The sequence below is a fragment of the Pseudorca crassidens genome, chromosome 3 (genome assembly GCF_039906515.1).
Source record: "Pseudorca crassidens isolate mPseCra1 chromosome 3, mPseCra1.hap1, whole genome shotgun sequence".
NCBI lineage: Eukaryota > Metazoa > Chordata > Mammalia > Artiodactyla > Delphinidae > Pseudorca > Pseudorca crassidens.
The window spans coordinates 146,095,218-146,114,666 of NC_090298.1; the positions used below are offsets into that span (position 1 = coordinate 146,095,218).

At 56.5% G+C, this 19,449-nt stretch overlaps 1 protein-coding gene across 1 annotated transcript in view; it reads right to left on the reverse strand.

Annotated features, from left to right (window-relative positions):
• FGF18 (fibroblast growth factor 18) overlaps nucleotides 1-17,421 on the reverse strand; it is a 35,212-nt gene extending 17,791 nt beyond the window's left edge. The window contains exons 1-3 of the mRNA XM_067730153.1: nucleotides 16,850-17,421; nucleotides 16,639-16,675; nucleotides 2,059-2,239 (exon numbers count right to left, since the gene is read on the reverse strand). Of these exons, the coding sequence (XP_067586254.1) occupies nucleotides 2,059-2,239; nucleotides 16,639-16,675; nucleotides 16,850-16,881 (250 nt within the window). The 5' untranslated portion in view covers nucleotides 16,882-17,421. The remainder of the gene's footprint in view (nucleotides 1-2,058; nucleotides 2,240-16,638; nucleotides 16,676-16,849) is intronic.
• Between the last annotated feature and the right edge of the window lie 2,028 nt (nucleotides 17,422-19,449).

Here is a 19,449-nt window from a genome sequence, read left to right on the forward strand (position 1 = left end):
GAATGATAAACATATTCCCTGACAGAAAATCATTAAATCTAGAGTTTGTGGAGCTGGAGGAGAAGCCAAGGCGGGCGAGTCCCTGGATACTCCAGGGGTGGTCCCCCAGCACCACCAGGGCGCTTGTTAGACATGCAGAGCTCAAGGCCCCAACCCAGACTCTCTGAATCAACATCAGCATTGTAATAAGAACCCTCAGTGATTCCGATGCACGTTAGTGTTTAAGAAGCACTGCTCTGGTACAGCCCTTGTAATGTACAGAGGGAAACTGAGGCTCAGAGAAGGCAAGGTTACACAGCAGGTGAGATTCCCCAAGTCTCCAGTCCAGGCAGAGGAAATGAGAGGACAAGTGGCTTCTGGAGGGAGGGGCCGGCCATTTCCGGCCTCCTCTCCCTCCCAAGCTCTTGACTCCTATCTCAGAGCCTGGACAGATGGTTCAGACCAGAGTCTGACCCCCCTGTACTCTCCCAGCCTGGAGGGGCCAGCCAGAGCTCCGGGGACTCCCCAGGAGGGCACCTCCCTCCCGCCCCAGCCAGCCAGCTGCCCCTTCCCTGGCAGCAACTGGACAGCAGATCCCAGGGAAAACCAGCACCTGGGTCTGCCCAGCACAGCCAGGCGTCCACGGAGGGGGGGCACAGAGAGATGAGGCCCCAGAGAGGCGGCCAGCAGAGGGCCTGGGAGAGGTGGGGAGGAGGGATGGAAAGCTGTGGTCGGAGAGAGGGAAGCAGGGAGAAAGACAGAGATGGTGAGGAGGGGGGAGCCAGAGAAATGGACAGAAACAGCCAGAAGGAAGGGAGAAGGACTCAGAGAGAGAGATGCCCAGATAAAAGGAGAAGCAGCCAGACTGAGAAAGGAAGAAGGGGGACGAGGGAGGGAGGGATGGAGGCAGTAAAGAGTGATGGGGCAGGAGAAGGGAGGGGAGGCAGCTGGCCTGGAGAAGCAGGAGCCCAGCGTGGCCCAGCCCTGCCCAGCCCGGCCTGGCCCAGCCCCCAGTGACGGTGCAGCTGCCACACTTGGGCCCTACCATGAGGTCAGTCCTGCCCCGGGGCTGAGGGAAAATAAATGGTGTCCAAGATAAAAGATCCAAGAAATTATTTGTCTTGTTGTCATGTCTTGACTGCAATGGGCAGGGGCTGGCGGGCAGACGGAGCATCATCTCGGAGAAACCCAGGCCGGCAGGCTCGGCCGCAGGCATGCACGTACTGTGGCCACCTACAGCCCCAGCTCCCCCCCACCCAAGGCTGGGGCCTGGGACACCTCCCAGAACCTGGGCCTGAGAAGGTAGGAAGCGATGGAGGTGTGGTCAGTATTTGCTCAGTGTCTGGTCCCTAAATCCCCTCCAGGCTCTGGGAGGGAGGAGTCCTGCCTGCTTCACTCACTGCTGAGGGTCTTTGTGGGTTGGGGGCTTAGGGAGGGAAGGGAGTCAGGGTTATTTCACTCCTCCCAGCCCCTCTGCAGAGGCAGCTTGGGGCAGGTGATGCTTCCTAAACACCCCAGAAGAGAGCTGGGCAGTTCCAGGGTCAAGGGCAGGTCATGGGGACCACGGCCCAAGGTGCTGTGAGTGCCCACGCCTCATCGGTGCACAAGCTCAAGCCCGCAGAGCACACACACACAGGCCTGTGCACATGCACACACTCTCACACACATATGCACGCATGCGCACACACACTCACGCCAGGCCAATTTCCACCACCACCACCAGCATCCAAAAAGCGTGCCCCAGAGGCTCCCACCCCTCCGAGCATCTGAACCTGGGGAAGCAATGCCGTGGGGAGCAGGTTGCCACGGATACCCATGACGACTGGCATTTATGGGGCATTTACCAGCAAGAGCATGCTTTATTCATGTCTTCAGTTACTACTCCCAATAAGGCTCTCAGGGATGCACTACTGCAGCCCCATTTTATAGATGAGGAAACTGAGGCCCAGAAAGGCTCAGCGCCAGGTGCAAGATCACACAGCCAGGACACGGCAGAGCTGGGATTTGAACCTGAGGTCTCAGAGGCCGGGAAGAATGTGTACACGGTCGGGGGGGGGGGGGGAGGGGGTTGACACTTACCATACTTGTCCCCGTCCTCGCCGCGGGCGCTGATCCTACGGCCCAGGACCTGAATGTGCTTCCCGCTGGTCCGGCTGTAGAGCTGGTACAGCCGCAGCTGCTTACGGCTCACATCGTCCCGAGCCCGCGTCTGGTTCTCCACGTGGATGCGGAAGTCCACGTTCTCCTCGGCCACCAGCACCTGAGCAGGGAAAGGGGAGATGGTGAGCTACTCTGGAAGTCCAGAGTCCCTGTGTGCAGGAACCACATTCACAACAAAGAGCCAGGGTCTCCTCTATGCCAGCTCTGGGTCAGGCATCAGCACACGCTCATCATTGCCCTGTTACCACCCCCATTTCACAGATGAGGCAACTGAGGCTCAGAGAGATGAGCTAAGTTGCCCAAGGTGGCCCAGCCAGGAAGCAGCAAAGCTAAGAATCAGGTTTAGGTCTATTTGACAGCAAAGTTTGCTATCTTTCCACCACACCCCCAAATTAAAGCAAGAAGTATGGAGCGGAGTTTCCCATGTGACCTTGGGCCCATGGTTTGTTCCGCCTCAGGTTCTTCCCCAGTAAAACAGTGGAGCAGAGCCTCCAGCCTGACTACACCCCAGGGTGGTTGTTAGGATACAGTGAGCAAATGGGAAGAAAAGTACCAAAATCAATATGGAGATGGGAAATGGATGGGGGCATATAATTCCTGTTTAGGTCCTCAGCAGGGAAGGAAGGAGACCTGGCAAATTTCTTCCTGGGAACGAATGAACCAGAGCCCAATGTCATTTCTCCCCCTGGAGCTGATGCTGGGGGCGGTCTCCTCTCCACATCCCAAGTGTCCTCATGCTCGCCTTCACCATCAAGCATTTGACCACATCCCTAGCCCCTCGTGGAGAAGCCTTTGCTTAGCATCTCTCATCAAAATTCCCTGTATCCCTGGAGGTTTAGCTCATGTCCGACCACACTCTCCAGGAAGCCACCTCTGGCTACGCCAGCACGTATCTCTCCCGTCTCCTTTCCCTGAACACGGCCTCTCACGTAGACAATTTGCACCCACCTCCTCACCAGCCTCCTGCTTCTACTCTTTCCCCCTGGTAGTCCATCTTCCACCAAACCCAATCACCTTGTGCAACCCTCCCCTCCAAACTCTCCAGGGCTTCCCATCGCATTTAGATAAATGTCCCCACCAGGGCCTCAGGGCCCTGCAAGATGAGCCCCCGGACTTCCCTGGTGGTGCAGTGGTTGAGAGTCCGCCTGCCGATGCAGGGGACACGGGTTCGTGCCCCGGTCCGGGAAGATCCCACATGCCACGGAGCGGCTGGGCCCGTGAGCCATGGCCGCTGAGCCTGCGCGTCTAGAGCCTGTGCTCCGCAATGGGAGAGGCCACAACAGTGAGAGGCCCGCGTACCACAAAAAAAAAAAAAAAAAGATGAGCCCCCAACTGCTTTCCACCTTCATCTTTTACCACTCCCTCCCCACCAGTTACACTGGCTGTCTTATTAGGGCTCTGAGCATTCCAAACACAAAATACACACATGCCTCAGGGCCTTTGCACTTGCTCTTCCGTCTGCTTCAGTGCTCTTTCCCAGATTTTTGCACTCTGGCTCCTCTAATTCATTCTGCTCACATGTCACGTCCTGAGACAGGACTTCCTTGACTGCTTCTCTGAGGCAGCCCCCACTTCTGTCACTCCTCATCTCTCTACCATGCTTTGATTTTCTTTCTAGCATTGATCAACCTCACATAACATCTATTTATCTAGTTTTTGTCTGTCTCCCCCACTTGTTTTCTGCTATATCTCCAGCACACAGCATAGTAGGAACTCAAACATTTGTCAAACGTATGAATGAACAAGTGAACATTGAAAAGATGTGGAGTCTGTCATCCCATTCAGCATTGAATTAGCTTTTCCTACTCCCTGATAATTGTATGCCTGTCCCAGCCCATCTTAACCAGAAAGCTGAACAATTCTTGAAGTCCAGACAGCATTCTGCGTTTGTTCTAGGCACGCTAGGCTTGCAGGACCCCGTTCCCACAAGAGCATGACCCCACTCAGCCCATGATGGGGCTCTTGGAATTGGGGCTGCCCAAGCATCTGTCTCAGCCCTCAGCTGTGAGCTCTCCAGGGTGGGGACCATGTTTTCCTCATTGCTACACCCCATGCCCAGGCCAGGGTCTCTGTTCCCCCACTGACCTGCACATGTCCTCCAATCCCAGCCTGGGCTCCACAGACACTTCACCTGGACCACATTATTGAACTTTCACTATCATCCTCAGGGTGGAAACATTAGGCCACATTACAGATGAGGAAACGGAGGCTCCGAAGCTGAACCAACAAGGTCACAGAGCAGGCAATGGCAGAGTTAGCCCCAGGCCATGTGGCCCCAAAGTGTTGCTTTCAGCTCCACCTCAGTGGGCCCCGCCTGTCTCACCGGTACAGTGGTGAGCAGGATCCGGGTTCAAAATCCAGTCCTGAGCATACATCCAGAGAAGGCCATAATTCGAAGTGACACTTGCACCCCAGCATTCACTGCAGCACTATCTACAACAGCCAGGACATGGAAGCAACCTAAATGTCCATCGACAGAGGAATGAATAAAGAAGATGTGGTTCATATATACACAATGGACTATCACTCAGCCATAAAAAAGAATGAAATAATACCATTTGCAGCAACATGGATGGACCTGGAGACTGTCATACCGAGTGAAATAAGTCAGACAGAGAAAGACAAATATCATGTGATATCACTTATACGTGGAATCTAAAAAAACGGTACAGAGGAACTTGTTTACAAAAGATAAATAGAGTCACAGATATAGAAAACAAACTTATGGTTACCAGGGGGGAAAGGGGTGGGGGGATAAATTGGGAGACCAGGATTGACATATACACACCACTATATATAAAATAGATAACTAATAAGGACCTACTGTATAGCACAGGGAACTCAATACTCTGTAATGACCTATATGGGAAAAGAATCTAAAAAAGGGTGGATATATGTGTATGTATAAGTGATACACTTTGATGTACAGCAGAAATTAATGCAACATTGTAAATCAACTATACTCTTAAAAAACACAAAAAACCCCAGGGTTAGCCACTCCCTAGCTAAGGGTCCCCAGGCAACTTACTGAGAGTGGTGACAATGGCATCCACCTTGTGGGTTGCTGTGAATATTAAACATATAGTCTTAGAACAGTTGCCTGGTACAGATTTAAGCGCTCAGCAGACACAAATAACTGCTGAGAGGATACAAGGGAGCCCTTTAAGAGGCTCTTGGTGAAGCCCTGCTAACAGAAGCCTCCCCAGGACACAAGTGGATCACACGCTCACGTCCTTTGAGACGAGGAACTTCTGCCGCTCAGATTACGGTTTGGGAAGATGTTATTGCTTTTGATCATCCCGACAACCCTAGGACGTGGGAATGCTTATCACCCCCATTTAACAGATGTAGAAACTAAGGCTCAGGAAAGTTAAGTCAGTTGCTTTGAGCTGCACAGCCCGGTGGTGCAGGGCCTGGCCGCTGGTGCACCCAGAGTGCACACTCTTCACTTCCACTACCCTAAACGGCCAGCGCGTTCACAGCCCAATCTCACACCTGGGACTTGCCTCATTTCACATCCGAATGCTTAGGGAGGATAGAGCTCCAGTGCCCCCTGAGGCCCACACCTGGTGGGCACGTGTCCTGAAGAACCCCCGCCCGTGGCCCTCAACCTTCCTGGAAGGACTTCCCGAGGTGGCCTGGCCCTGTCCCCTCCCCCAAGGCCAGGCCTCCGGCCTCCCTCCCTGTCCTCCAGATCTCCTCCTGCTCACAGGAGACCTTATTGACCAGAGGTCAAACCAATCTCCTCACCCCAGGTCCCCTAGGGGAACTGCCCTGCCCCAGAAGCCAGCCTCCCATTAATGATTTTCTCCCTGGCCCACTGGACAGAGGCAGCATGGGTGACCCAGGGTCAGCAGGGGCTCTCCAGCGGCCCTTCCCCAGGATGCGGGGGAACAATCCATCTTGCCCAGCTTCCACCATTTAAGCCGTACTCTGTGGCCACATCAATCCCGAGGGCGGTAACGGGGCGGCATCGGACATGGAAACAGAGTCCGTCCTTTTTGAAAAGGCAGGAAGACCCCTGGGCTTCCTGGGCAAGACCTCTGGGGGGCTCCAGGTCTTTGCACAGCCCCTCTGCCCGGATGACACCTGCCCTCAGGTACCTCCTCTGGAAGTATTTCCTGCCCTCCGGCCTCAGGCTGGCTTACAGCCTCTGGACACTACTGTAATGGCTTACTGTCCCCAGAGTCCAGTTTCCCTGGCTCATCCCTGAACCTCCAGCTCTGCCCCCAGAAGGCACCTGGCAAACGTCTGCTAAATCACTGTGGCTAGGATGAGGAAAACCTGGCAGCCAAAATCAGCCCCATCACTTACTACCCAGATGAGCAAGTGTCCCAGAGAGGGTTTTTAAAGCCATCAATTGCTAAGCTTTCCTCTGTTCCAGGCACTCTGCTAAGAAGCCCTCAAGACATGGTACCTCGTCAAATTCCTTAAGCACCCGTGGAGGTAGGCACCAGTTAGAGTCCATCTCACAGACTGGACCTCTGAGGCACCCCTCCGGGGCCACAGAGCTCCAGGGCCTGCCTGCAGAGCGCATGCAGAGCGGGGCCACTCAGGAACATCCTCTCGCTCCTCCTTTCCTGCTACTCGGCCTCGCCGCCCAAGAGGGGGCCTGTCTTCCAGGACTTCCTAGAACAGTCAGAGCTGCTCTCTAAACCCATTCAGGTGCATAATCATCAGGGGCACTGAAAAGCTGCAGTGTGACAAAAATCAAAATGCTGCGGCTCTCGCAAGGCGAGCAGGGCTAGCACAGACAGGGTGTCTCCTGGGGCAGAGCAAGGTGCCTTACCAAAGGCTCTCCTTCCCCCACCCCATACTCACGGATTATCTTTGAGGTCGAGATAGCTTTTCCCGCAGCAGGGTAGCCTACAGTGGGGTCCCCCTGCAGCCTGGCTGAGACCCCTGTTACCCCCCAGGGCGACCCACCCCTTCTCTGAGGGGCTTGTGCTCTGGTGGAAATATTCACTCCCCGATCCGGGAATTGCACAGGGGCTGCAACCCGAGATCCCAGCACGGACGCGGTGCTTAGTGGGACAGAGCCCGCCACCTTCCGCCTGCAGTCTCAGGCTCTAGTGCACGAGGTGAGGGGTTTTCCTGCTCCCAAATCTGCCTGGCTCCCCACTACCCATTGCACAGCGCCCGCATGTAGTCCTTTACCATCCAGCCCCCGCCTAGCTTCCAAGCCTCCTCTCTTAGGCACCTCGGGGGGAAACTACCATGGGGTGAAAAGAGGTTGGGGTGAGCCCCACTCCAACCCCAGGGCCAGCTTACAGACGTCAACCCAGGTTCCCCCTCCCGCCAGGGAATCCGATAACCACAGTTGCTCCCTCTGACCGAAGGTTTCAACCTCACCCATCCACTCCTGGCTCTGAAGTCATGTCTGAAGCGGCTTCCTATTTCTTCCTGGGCTCGCCTCACACCAACATCTGCCACATCACACATCACCTAATACACACGTTACATCAGCACACCCACACCACACACGTTCAACAATAGCACTCACTGACCTCGGGTGTGACCTGGCTCCACCCCAAAATCACCAACTTACTTGATCTCTTTAACCCTCAGTTTTCTCATCAGCAGAATGAGATTGCTTACAATTATTTACCTCAGAAAAACATAAGTAAGGAGAGTCACCTTTTTTTTTCTTTTTTCTTATTTTCTAAACAGTCACTACTTATGGAGCATGTTCTCCATACTAAGAAGTACTTTAACTTATCTTACGTCATCCCCAGAGCAGCCCTATGAGTTGGTACGGTTATCATCCCCATTTTACAGATGAGGAAACTGAGGCTCAGAGAGGTTACATTGCTTGTCCAAAGGCACAAAATTGGTGCAAAAAAGAATCAAGGTTTGAATCCAGTCCAGCCTAGAACCTCCGCTCCCCGTCTCTTCACCCTCTCCTGCTCTATTCTCCTTTCTCTCTGTCACCCACCTCCTTTCTCCCATTCAGGAAAGCAATTGGCTCCAGCCACAAGCCATATGTGGGGCAGGGACTGAGGTGGAGGATTAAACATGAAAGGACTGAGGCCTTGAGCTCACCCCCTACCCGAGAGAGAAGGAAGGGGTCAGACTGCCCCTCCCGCCCAGGTACCCATCCTCGAGGCCTCAGAGAATCCGCGCCCCTGTCTCCAGGCAGCCTGCCCAGAAAGGGAGGGTCTCCCTGGTCCCAGGAGAGGCAGCCCACAGACTTGCGGCCACATTCCACCGCTGCCTGCCTCCCCCTCCAGAAGCAGCACTGGGGCCAGCCATGCCAAGGGCTTTCGGAGCTTCTCCAAATTCTGGATTCAAACCTGAGACCTGCACCCCGTTCCAGGAGTGGCCCCTTTTAGAGTCAGCACCCCCTCCACCCTGAGATGCAGCTCCCAAACTCTTCCTCAAGAGGAAGCCTGGACTCAGGCCCAGGAGTTGATGCCAGTCATAGCGCTCCGGGGGTTATTATCGTCGTTGAGCATGAAACTAACGCCGGCTCCCACTTCGTGGGCGTTCGCTCAGTGCCAGGGTCCAAGCTAAGCACTTTCCAGGCACTGTCTCCTCGCTCCTCGCAGGACCTGGGCAGGTCAGAACGGTTACCATCCCCATGATAAAGGGAGACACAGAGAGGCTAAGGGATTTGCCTCAGTTGTACAGAAACGGATGCAGCCAGGAACTGAACCCACCTCTGGCTCTGGAGTCCATCAATTTCCCCTCGCTGACACCCCTGGACAGAAAGCGGAGGAGGGAGGCTGGGCCCACCCCTGAACTGGAGCTTGGTTCACTCAGACTGATGTCTCCAGCCACCCTTTAGCCCCAGGTTTCTCCCCTCTCTCCTGTCACACTCCCCACATCCATCCCAGCCAGGACACAGTGATGATCCAAAGGGCCCTTCCCTACCCCCAACCTGTCCATTAAGCTCCTGGGGCTGTCAATGTATTGATTGGCAGGGCTGAGCCGCCAGCACGGGAGGGGGGTGCTGCCACCCAAGGCGCTGACCGGGAGCTCCTCTTCCCCATACATCAGCCTGCTCTGTACAGATTGTCAATATGGGTGCCGCGGCCCGTCAACCCTGCAGCCAGCCTGAGGCGGCGCGGCGGGGGGGACTCCTAAAGACCCATGCTCCCTTCTTTCCTCCTTTTCTCCTTCCTTCCAATCTCTCTCCCTTGAAGCCCCTGGGTGGGGAGAGGGGTCGTGCATGTCAAAGAGGTAATAAACAAGCCCTTTATTCTGGCATTCGATGCCCACCACGGCCTTTTATATCACCCCCATTCCTGAACTTGATGCGACAGCCATTCCAAACAGCTTGGAGTCCCCTGAGCAAGGTATTCCCTGCTCCGTGTAGAAATGGTCCATGTGCCTGCAAAGGCTTTTTCGCACACACACACACACACACACGCACGCACGCACACACGCACGCACGCACGCACGCACACAGAGAGAGACACTCAAAGAGTCTTCTTCACCCAGCTCATTCCTATTTCAAGATTCAAATGGCGCACCTTCCCAGGCGAGATCCTCCTGCCCTGAGTCTGGTTTCAGGGCCCTTCGTCAGAACACCCTCTGCACCCTTGGGCCCCTGCCCCCTGCACAGATCCCTCAGATCTCTCTCAAATCCCTGCGGGCTGGGACAGGTCCTGAGCACCCCGTGCCCCACACCTGGTACAGGGTTGGGGGGCTCCATACAGATGCCCGGCCCTCAGAGAAGCTGTTCTCCCCACCCCTCCACTTGCTGACATTCATGCTGCATGCCAGGTCCGTGCCAGGTGCCACAGGGCCCGTGGGATGGGCCAGGCCTCCTTTGACTTCCAGGAACCAGGAGCTGGCGGACAAGCAGGCCTCTAGGCACCCCAAAGTCAAATGTATAACTGCAGCTCACATTGACTCAGCACTTATAATGAGCCATGTGCTGGGCCAAGTGCTTCCCCCAAGTGACCACAGTTCACCCGCTGTAGCAACCCCAGGAGGGAGGGTCCATCCTGATGCCTATATTAAAGATGAACCACAGAGAAGCCGAGAATTCACTCAGTCATGCAGCTACCAAGTGGCCGAGGTGGGGTATGACCCAGGTGGGTTGTGTCCAGAGCCTGAGCCCCTCTACATCCCTGTGAGCCCCAGCAGAGAACGCACTGGGTCACAGAGCAATGACAAAGGGCTAAGAGGTTCCAAGGCAGAGGTGGGATGGGGAGCTGCCAAAGCACCTGCCATCTCTTCACAGGGATCACGGAGGAAAAAAGCTGAAGCCTTAGATGTCTTCTTCATCCCGCTCAAACCCCAGTCCGGGGCCAGCCATGTTTGCTGGTTGTTAATGAGGAGCAGCGCCATAATTGAATGCCTACTGCATACCAGGTCCGAGACATGGTTTCAATTAATCCTCCCCACAGGCCCTAGGAATGGTATTAGTATTCCTATTTCTCAACTGACGAGGAGGTAGAGACTCAGAGAGGTTAAGGATCTTTCCCACGGGCACACAGCCTGTGAGTGGTGCAATGAGGATAAAATTCAGACCTAAATCCAAGACCTATGGTCAGACTAGAGGGGGCCTGATGTCACCGATGCAAGCAGCACAGCCTTCCTAGCGTTCTTCAGCACGCTGCAGCATGTTAACACACACACAGGGCATACAATTGATCGAGCAATTACTATTACTCAATTACTTACTGAGGGTCAGCCGCAGCGCTAGCTACTCTGTGTGCATTATCCTATTCAGTCCTCACCATAACCCTTGAGAAGTAGGTACCTTTCGTTACCCCATTATACGGATGGGGAAAACCAAGGTGCAGAGGGTGGAAGGTTAAGAAATTTGCTGAACAGTTGCTCAGCAGCACAGATAGGATTCAAACCAAGGTCTTTCCTATGCCAAAGCCCACACATTCAAGCAACACAGAAGCCGCCTAGCTCACTTCACTGAGACCCAGGTGGAGAAACTAAGGCACATAATGAGCCAGCGACAGAGCCAGGACTCCATCCCAGGCATCCTGAGAGTCCTTCCGCCCTGTGGCCTATGGGGGGCTTGTCTTTGGCCCCATCCTGGGCACAGCAGCATTTTAAATGGGCCTGAGGCCTTATGCGGTTTAGATGTCGGAACAAACAAAACCCAGTCATCTTCCAGGCCCTACCAGCAAGACTGACTAAAGCCCGAGGGGCCCGCTTACGCACTGATGTTCCAGAACAAATCCCTACTGTCAGACCCAAGGTGCCAACAGCGGGCCTCAGCCCTTCCGGAGGCCCAGTGGCTCTCCTCCAGCCTGGGCCACACTGACAGGGCCCTTGGCGTTGCCCTTCCCTAAGTGCTCAGACATGGGTCCTTGTGAGTAGGGGGGAGACCCAACCCAGCACAAAATATGGGGCACACAGATGTTCATCAGATGATCCCGGCCCTCAGAAGGGAAACAACACCTTCCCTCTCCCCAGTCACCAGGAGGTGGCAGTGCCATGGGCGAGGGGAGCTTAATCCACTGACAGAGGGGTGGAAACAAGGGAGTCCTCCCAGAACAAGAGACGCAGGGACTAGGTCTTGAAAGGCAGACAAGAAGATTTCAGAGCCCTGGGTCCTGCACTCTCCCCTGCTCCACACCCTTAGTAAGTAGGAGCTGTTTTGTTGGTTGTTTTCTTCCCATTTTATGCGTGCAGAAGCTGAGACCCAGGGAGGTTAAGTAACTTGTCCAGGGTCACACAGCAAAGACAAGGCAGAGCGACTCTTTGAACCAGCCTGGCAGATTCCAGAGCCTTTAAAGCGCTGTTTAATAAGCCTGGGTCCTAGAGTGGGCAAGCTAGAGTTGAATCCCACTCTGCCTCTCTCGCCTGCTGTGCAAACAAAGGCAGATTACTTTATGTCTCTGAGCCTCACTTTCTTCATCGGTAGAATTCCCTAATTCCAGGCTGGTTGTGAGGCACAGCCTAGATGCTGTGAGAAAGCGTCAGCCACGGAACGAGCCCACAATACCCGGCGGCATCTACCAGTATAGTTGTTACCCTGATGGGCCTCTACACCCTGATTTCCCACACCAACAACTTCCCTGCTCCAGGACGAGGTCAGAACCAAAAGATCCTACTGAGGACAGAAAATCTTCTTCCTGTCCCCAGCCATCTCCCTTTGGGGGTCCAATGTGCCCTCCCAGCCACCCAGGGCTACGAGGAGGCAACGCTGTGGCCCTGACACGCTGCCCAGAGCCTGCTGGACACTGGCTGCACCAACCACAAGAAATGTTCCAAATCCACCTCCTTGCCTCAGAGCAGGTGACACTCCTGGGCTGCAGGAAGGCTGGCAGGGTGCCCCCATCTCCCTCCATGCTGGGAAAGAAGCTGGAAGGAGACTGCTGAATCCCCCAGGCCCTGCTACCCCCCCAAAAACCAAACCCACCTCTGGCTCTGAAACCCTTTTAGATCAGGACATTCCAGGAAGATCAGGGCTTGCAGACACCAAGTCAGATGCCCTCCACCACAGAGACGCCCACCTGGCCTCTGATCATCCCCTGATAAGGGATCCTATCAGGGGGATCCAACCGGATCTCTCACTAAGGGCCCCTAGCATGCCTCTTGAGACTCCATTTCCCTATCAGTATCCCTTCTGAACAACTGCAGTGTTTCTGAAAAAGTCTGCCTGGTGTGCTGGAAGGGATACAAGGTCTCGATTTCACAGTCTTGGGTCTTAGCCATGGCCTTGAAAAATCCTCTCCCCGCCCTGTGCCTCAGTTTCTCCATCTGTGAGGTAGGAATATGATAATATTCCTCCTACTCCAGTGTCCCTCGTAGAATGGTAGAAAGGATGAAAGGAACTTCCTGATGCAAGAGCCACTTGGAAATTCATACAAGTAGCACCTTCTCACCAAACGCAGGTCACTTCTCCCCAGCCTTGGTTTCCCCCCTCCCGCCACACCCCCTCCCCTGCCCCCACCCCCATCAGGCTGGAGGATGCTCTCTACCTCTCAACACTTCACAGCGTGGGACAGGAGGGGTGGGGTTGAAGGAACTCCTGTTTATCTGGCACTCTCCCTCTCTAGACTGGGAGCTCCTTGAGGCCAGGAACGGATTAGTCATGTTCCAGGGGCAGCAAGAAGCAGGCTCCCAGCGAGTATTTGATGAACAGATTAAAAGTACAATCCAATAGGACAGCGTCCCACCCTCTTCGAGTCCCAGAGGACTCTGTCTCTGGCTTCCCCATCCTAGCAAGCTCGAAGAGAGGTTCTACACCCCACTGAAGAGGCCAGGCATGGGGGTGGTTAGCCTTAGAGAAGGCATGGAAGGAAACTTCCAAACTTGAGCAAGTGCGGTGAGAGAGGAAGCAGCGCTGTGGGAGGGAGGGACCGAGGGGCCAGTGGAAGGCCCCCCTGCCCTGGCCCGCCTCACGCCCGGCCTGTCTGGGGAAGGCCAGGACCTAGCCGAGCCTGGCGGCAGGAACAATGTCAGGCAGGTGCCGGCCGAGCTGCGTGAAAGGCCCAGCCCGGTGTCATTGTCAGCGCTCAGCCAAGTGCAGAAAAGCAATTTACTGGTCACGCCGCTTGCTCCCCTTGGAAATTTTTAAAATTCTTCCGATTTGAGCTATCCACGGTGTCCCAAGTCGTGTGGAGAAGGGATTTTATTAAATTCCCAGCTTCCCGCTCCCAGGGTTGCTGGCAGGGGAGGGCGGGGCTCACCACATTGTCGGGGGGTGAGGCGGGGGCAGTGCGGGCAGTGTCTGGCATTGCCTGTGTTCACAGAGATGTGGCTGGGGGCAAGGGGCCCATTTGGGGTTTGGTGGCTGGTGATGGATGGAAAGAGAGGAGGAGCCCAGAAACTCTGTTGCTAGGACTGGACCAGTTCCCCAAAACATGGAGGCGGGGGAAGGAAGGGCATAGGTGTATAGAGTTCCCAGCAGAGCAACGTGCTCCTGGGGGATGAGAATTCGCAAAACCTCTTCCACGCCTATCATATACCATTCATCCTCGGGGCCACCCATGTCACAAATGATGAAGCTAAGTCTCGCAGAGGTCTACATATAGGGAAAGATGGAGCTGGGGTTCAGGTGCAGTCCACAGGATGGCAAAGCCCTGAGCCCTTCCCACGGTGCAGGGAGCCTCCCCTGGGCCCTGCTCACCAAGGGTGCTCTCATTACCACCCTCCAAATGCACCCTGTCCAGGAAGCAGCTGCTCTCCCGGTGTCGGCCCATCACCTCAGTGGGGAGCAGACTCCAGACTCCCGCAACTAGCACAAGGGTCCCACCTCTCATCTTTACCTCTAACTAACACTCCACCTTGTCCCTCGAGCATAAAGGAGGATGTGAGCCTGCCAACTTTGTCTATAACTCCCTAGGGTAGTGTTGCTTTATCTTTCAGCAATCATGGGTACTTTCAAAAATCTGTGGGGAGCTGAGAACCGTCTCCCATACGCTGCGTATATGGGCACCGTTTTGCACAGTGTTTCAGGGACCACCCCTCCCCCATAATCCCATCCTTAGATATCCTAAGGGTACATGGATCACGGGTTAAAAACATCAGTCAGTCCTAAGGCAGTTTGCAACGGGAAAGGCTGCAAAGGAAGGGGGAGGTGGGGCGGGGGGGAGAGGAGGCTCCCTCACCTGCTTGAAGGCGTAACCCCAATGGACCTAACCCAGACGGCCCACCCAGCTTTCCCCTCCCCGCCCCTCCCTGCCACAGGCTGGCTCTAGCTCTGGCCAGGACTTGGAGGTGGGATGCAGAGTCCAGGTTCCCTCCCTCACATTCCCCCCCACCCAGAACACAAAGACCACACAGCAGCCCCTCCTGGGCCCCACTTCAAGGACCAAGAGGCAGCAGGCAATAAGAGGCCTGGGCCACAAAGTCTGAAACCGTCTCTCTACTTTATGCCCATTTCATCGTCCCCGGCCCCAGGCTCAGCGCTCAGGAAAAGAGCTGTCCCCCAGGTCAGACAGGCAGTCCCCCGGGGTGACCCTGGGGCCTGCCCTCTGCTTGGGGACTCAGGTGCAAACCAAGCAGGCTACGCCTGGCACTGGCCTCTCTCTCTGACACCAGCCATTCCCCACCCTGCCCCCTGCAACCACACAGGGTCACATCTGCTTTGGCAAACGGCCAGCCTTAAGTTACTGACTCCAGTTGTATTGATTCAAGGAGTCACCAGGGACCCCAGCCTGGCCAACAGAAGGAAAGAACCCATCAGTCTGTCCATCCATCCTTCCAGCCCCCAGTCCCAACTAGTTGCCCTCACCTCAATGTCCATCCCGATGGTAACAGCTCTCTCTTAGGAGTGGGAGGGGAGATAAGCAGTCCCACCACCACCGCAGCCGCCCTCCGCAAGAGACCCGTGAGTCTCAACAGCGCTCAGCACACACACCTGGGAGAACCCCCACTTTGCCTGCTCGGTGCTCTCCCTGGGCACCTCGGGAATCCAGAAAGCTAAGGCCCAAGCATCCTCTGGAACCCTGTGAGGACACCTGCCTTCAACCCAGAGGGGGAAGGGGCTCTTTTGGCCCATAATCTCTTTGGGCCCCAGCCCAGCTCCTCCTAGGGCGCCTCCGTCAGAGCACTAGGTGGCGGAGGGCTAGGGCAGCTGGTACTTCCTATTCCCTTTCCCTTTGCGCCCCCCCTCCAAGCTGAGGCAGCCTGGTCTGGTTCTAATCGGGGCTGAAGTCAGCTCCCTCAGTCCCTCTTCTCTTTCCCTCCCCCCGCCCCCCAACCCTTTTCCTTCATTTCCACGGCTTTGGAAGCCCCAGTGTTCCAACTGTCTGCGTGCCAAGACCTTCCCGAGTCTGAAAGCTGCTGAAGTAACAGATCAGATTTTAGCAAGTGCTTTCCAGGCTGAGCGCCAAGCCCTCTTCTGATTCAGGAGAGCGAGCGAGCGGGGAGCTAGGCGGGGAACCAGCTGAGGGCTGCACTACCTTGGGCAAGGGTGTGCGTTGCGGAGCGCGGCCCGTTCCGGAGCCGCCTCGCAGGCAGTGGTCCCTCGGCCCAGGCGCCCCGCTCTGCTCGCTCTCACCCCAGTCTCCCCTCCTAGCACAACATCTCTCTCTCTCCCTCTCTGTCTTTCTCTCAATGCTGCAAACGCCTTTGAAACCACAGAGTAATTTACAACTGAAGCTTTCTCCCTGGACTCCAAATCCACTCGGTTGAAAGGAGCCTTTTTGTTTGGAAGAGCGAACGGAGATGTTAAGGGACGGTTGGCAGAGAAAATCCCTACGTCCTGACTCCTCACCGGCTACGGGCCGGGCGGGGAAGCGGGGTGGGGGGGAAGGGGGGGGCTTGGAGCCGGGCACATTGTAGCGGCTGAGGCCGCCGGCTCAGAGCATCTTCTCCCAGCCGAAGCCGACAGGGGCCGTGGCAGCCCGCGCCAGCCTGAGTCCCGCAACAGAGCCCCTTGCCCTTGGCCGGTCCCCCGCCCGCGCTGGGCGCATTTGGAGCCACCCTTCCGCGCCCTGGGAACAGGTGCACTGGGCTCGGCGCCCAGGAGGGGTGGGGCACAGGGAGGGGGCGCGGCCCGGGGGAGGGGGGGTAGACACGTACCGGGAGACAGGGGCTGGTGGGGGGGGAGGTCAGAGTCAGAAGCCCACGTACCTGTACCTGGAAGCACAGCAGCAGGAAGTGTAAACACCTGCGGGAGAGAGAGATGGAGAGGCAGTCAGTTGGACTGGAGGGAGGGAACCCGCGTATAGACAGACAGATACGCAGTCGGAAAGTCAGAAGAACGGCCGGGCGGGTAGACAGAGCCACAGGCACACGGACAGACGTCCAGGCAGGGTGGGCAGCCCCGCACGCGGGCGCTTACAGGCAAGTGCAGGCGGAGGGCGCTGAATACATCGCTGGGCGGGGGGGGAGGCGGCGGCTCCTAGCCCAGCCTGCACATGTCCCCTTCGCGCGGCCGGGACCGGGCGCCTCCGCCGCCGCCGCCGCCGCCGCCGCCGCTGCTGCTGCTCCCTCCTCGCCGGCTGCTGCTGCTGCAGACTCTGCTGCTCCGGGGCGCTCCGCGGCGCGCCCTGCGGCATCAGCGCCCCGCGCGGCTCCTCCCGAGCGCTGCGCCCTCCGGGCTGGAGCGGGGGCTGCGGGGCGGCCGCCGCTGTGCAGGAGGCACCGGCCGGTGCGAGAAAGCTTGCTCACTGCCGGCCGGCCGTCCGGCCGTCCGGGCGTCTGCGGGAGGCTGGCTGCCCTGCTTACTCCGGGGTCAGCATGCGTGGCGGGGCTGGAAGCTGGGGCGCGCTCTCCAGGCGAGGCGCGGGGCTGCGCGGGGCCAGGGGTCAGCGCTCCGGGGCCGGGGCGCGCGGCTGCAGCACGAACGCGTCACGGCCGCTCCGTCTGAGCGCCCGCCGGCTCATGTCTCCTCCTCCGCGTCTCTCCGGCCGTGCGCATCGCCACCTCCCACCACTGGCGGCGGCCGGGGCGTTTTCTACGCGCGGGCGGCGAGGGGGCGGGGGGCCGGGGGCGGGCCCGGGCCCGAGCCGGCACAATGAGGATGCGGGGCCCGGGGGCTCCCCCCTCGGGGCGCGGCCGGACGGGCGCTCAGCTAGCCTGGGTGCGCCGCGCCCACATCAAAGGCGGCCCTGCCTGCTTGCCTGCCTGCCGCAGCCTCTCCACTGCCTCCTCCTCCTTCTCCTGGCGGCTCCGGGCTGGAGGGAGGCGCTCAGACTCTCGGCGACGGGACCGGCAGCTCCGAAGGGGCAGAGTCAGCTAGGCTGGAGCTGGTGAGCGCTCGAAGCCGTCGGAATTCTGCGCCTGGGCGCAATGACCCCGCGCCACGGCGCAAACGCTGCCAGAACTGGACAGGCTGCGGTCCCCAAGAACGCAGTTAGGTGCGGAACGTCCTTGCTCGCCCACATTCGCTACTCGCACTCACACCCACCAGCGCTTGAGTGGGGAGCAGGGAAGGGGCGGGTCAGGCCCAGCCCTCGGGGCGGCTCCACTTAAGGGGGTCGCTTTTACCCGCTCTGTGAGTTCACGCAGGATCGTGGCATGTCCCAGGCGCCCTCTCGGACGGCTGGCCACCCTATGTGAGCCCCCTTTCAATCTCCGTCCCTGCCGTTGAGGGGAGGGGATCTCGAGGGCGTCTCTTAAGCCCCCCACCCACCCCCACCGCCCCCCTTCCAGGGCTCCCGGGTCGGTTCCCGAGATCCCAGCTGGGCTCTCCGGTAGGTGAGCCAGCTTTGGAAACGCACGGCTGCCACCTAGCGTCCCCAAGGCTTCACTGCAGCCCAGCCCGGTCAGGCTATACAGGCCCGGGAGGAGCCAGCAGGACTATGGTCAGCGACCACTCTAGGCCCTTTGCCGGCCTCCAGGCTGAGATTTGCCACTCTTTGCACACTAAGCAGTTTGACTCTTTTAACCAGGTCCCTTCTAAGGGCATCTCTTCTAACCCCCTCCGCCCCTTCAGAGGAATCACTCCTGTCCTTGCCACCAACCTCAAAATGTAGGTGTTCTTGTCACACGTTAACTGTCTCACACTGTCTAGACCTCCAGACAGCTAGGCTCTGCTTTGGCCTGATGCTAAGGGTTTGTCATAGAGGGAAAGAAACTGAACAAGCTCAAAAAGCAAAACTCAGGAATCCGGACTATTTGGTTAAAAACTTCCTGTGTCACTGGCTATGGCTGATATCCCCATTTCACGTATAGTGAAACTGAGGTAGACACTGTCAAACAGTGCTACTTCCTAGTCATGGAATATGAACTATCAGCAATTGTTCCGATTATCAGGCTTCCCTGCAAGCTATTTTATTTAAGTTCCCTTTCAAAGCTGAGGCCATCTTAAACAGCCTCTGTTTCAGCACTGGACACAAGTGCAGAAAACCTTTACAAAGCTAGGTGCTGAGCAATGGAGAAAGTTCTTGTGTGAAGAGCTAGGCTGAATTTACTTAGCCATTCTCATTGCCAGAACCAGCAAATCCCAAGACAGTATGCAATGCCCAACCACAAAACATATGCTTCCCTTGGGTCCTGTGACATCACCATGCTTGATCTTGCTTTATAAAGACCTCTGACAGCCCAGTCAAGAGGTGGGTTTGGCCTATTACCTGCTAAAGTGGGGTGTTTGAAGTATCTCCTGGCCAATAATCAGACTTACAATTTTCTGTACTGTTTTTCCTATTACTTTTGAATGAAATGGGTCCATAATTATATTCTAAAATGCCTGCAATTGTTTTCAAGGCTCAGATAGTGTTTGTTGATTTCACAAATAAAGCTATCACCCAAGTAAGATTCACCCAGAAGTCCCGTCAAGTGAAGTCCTTATTAAGAGCATAAACTCAACTTAGAGGTCCTGGATTTGAATATTGCCTCCAACATTTACTTATAAATTGCAGCAAGTGTTAAGATGCTGCGAGACAGCAAATGAGATCAGTCTGGCTCACAAGGAAGGCTCCAAAGATTTTAGCTATTATT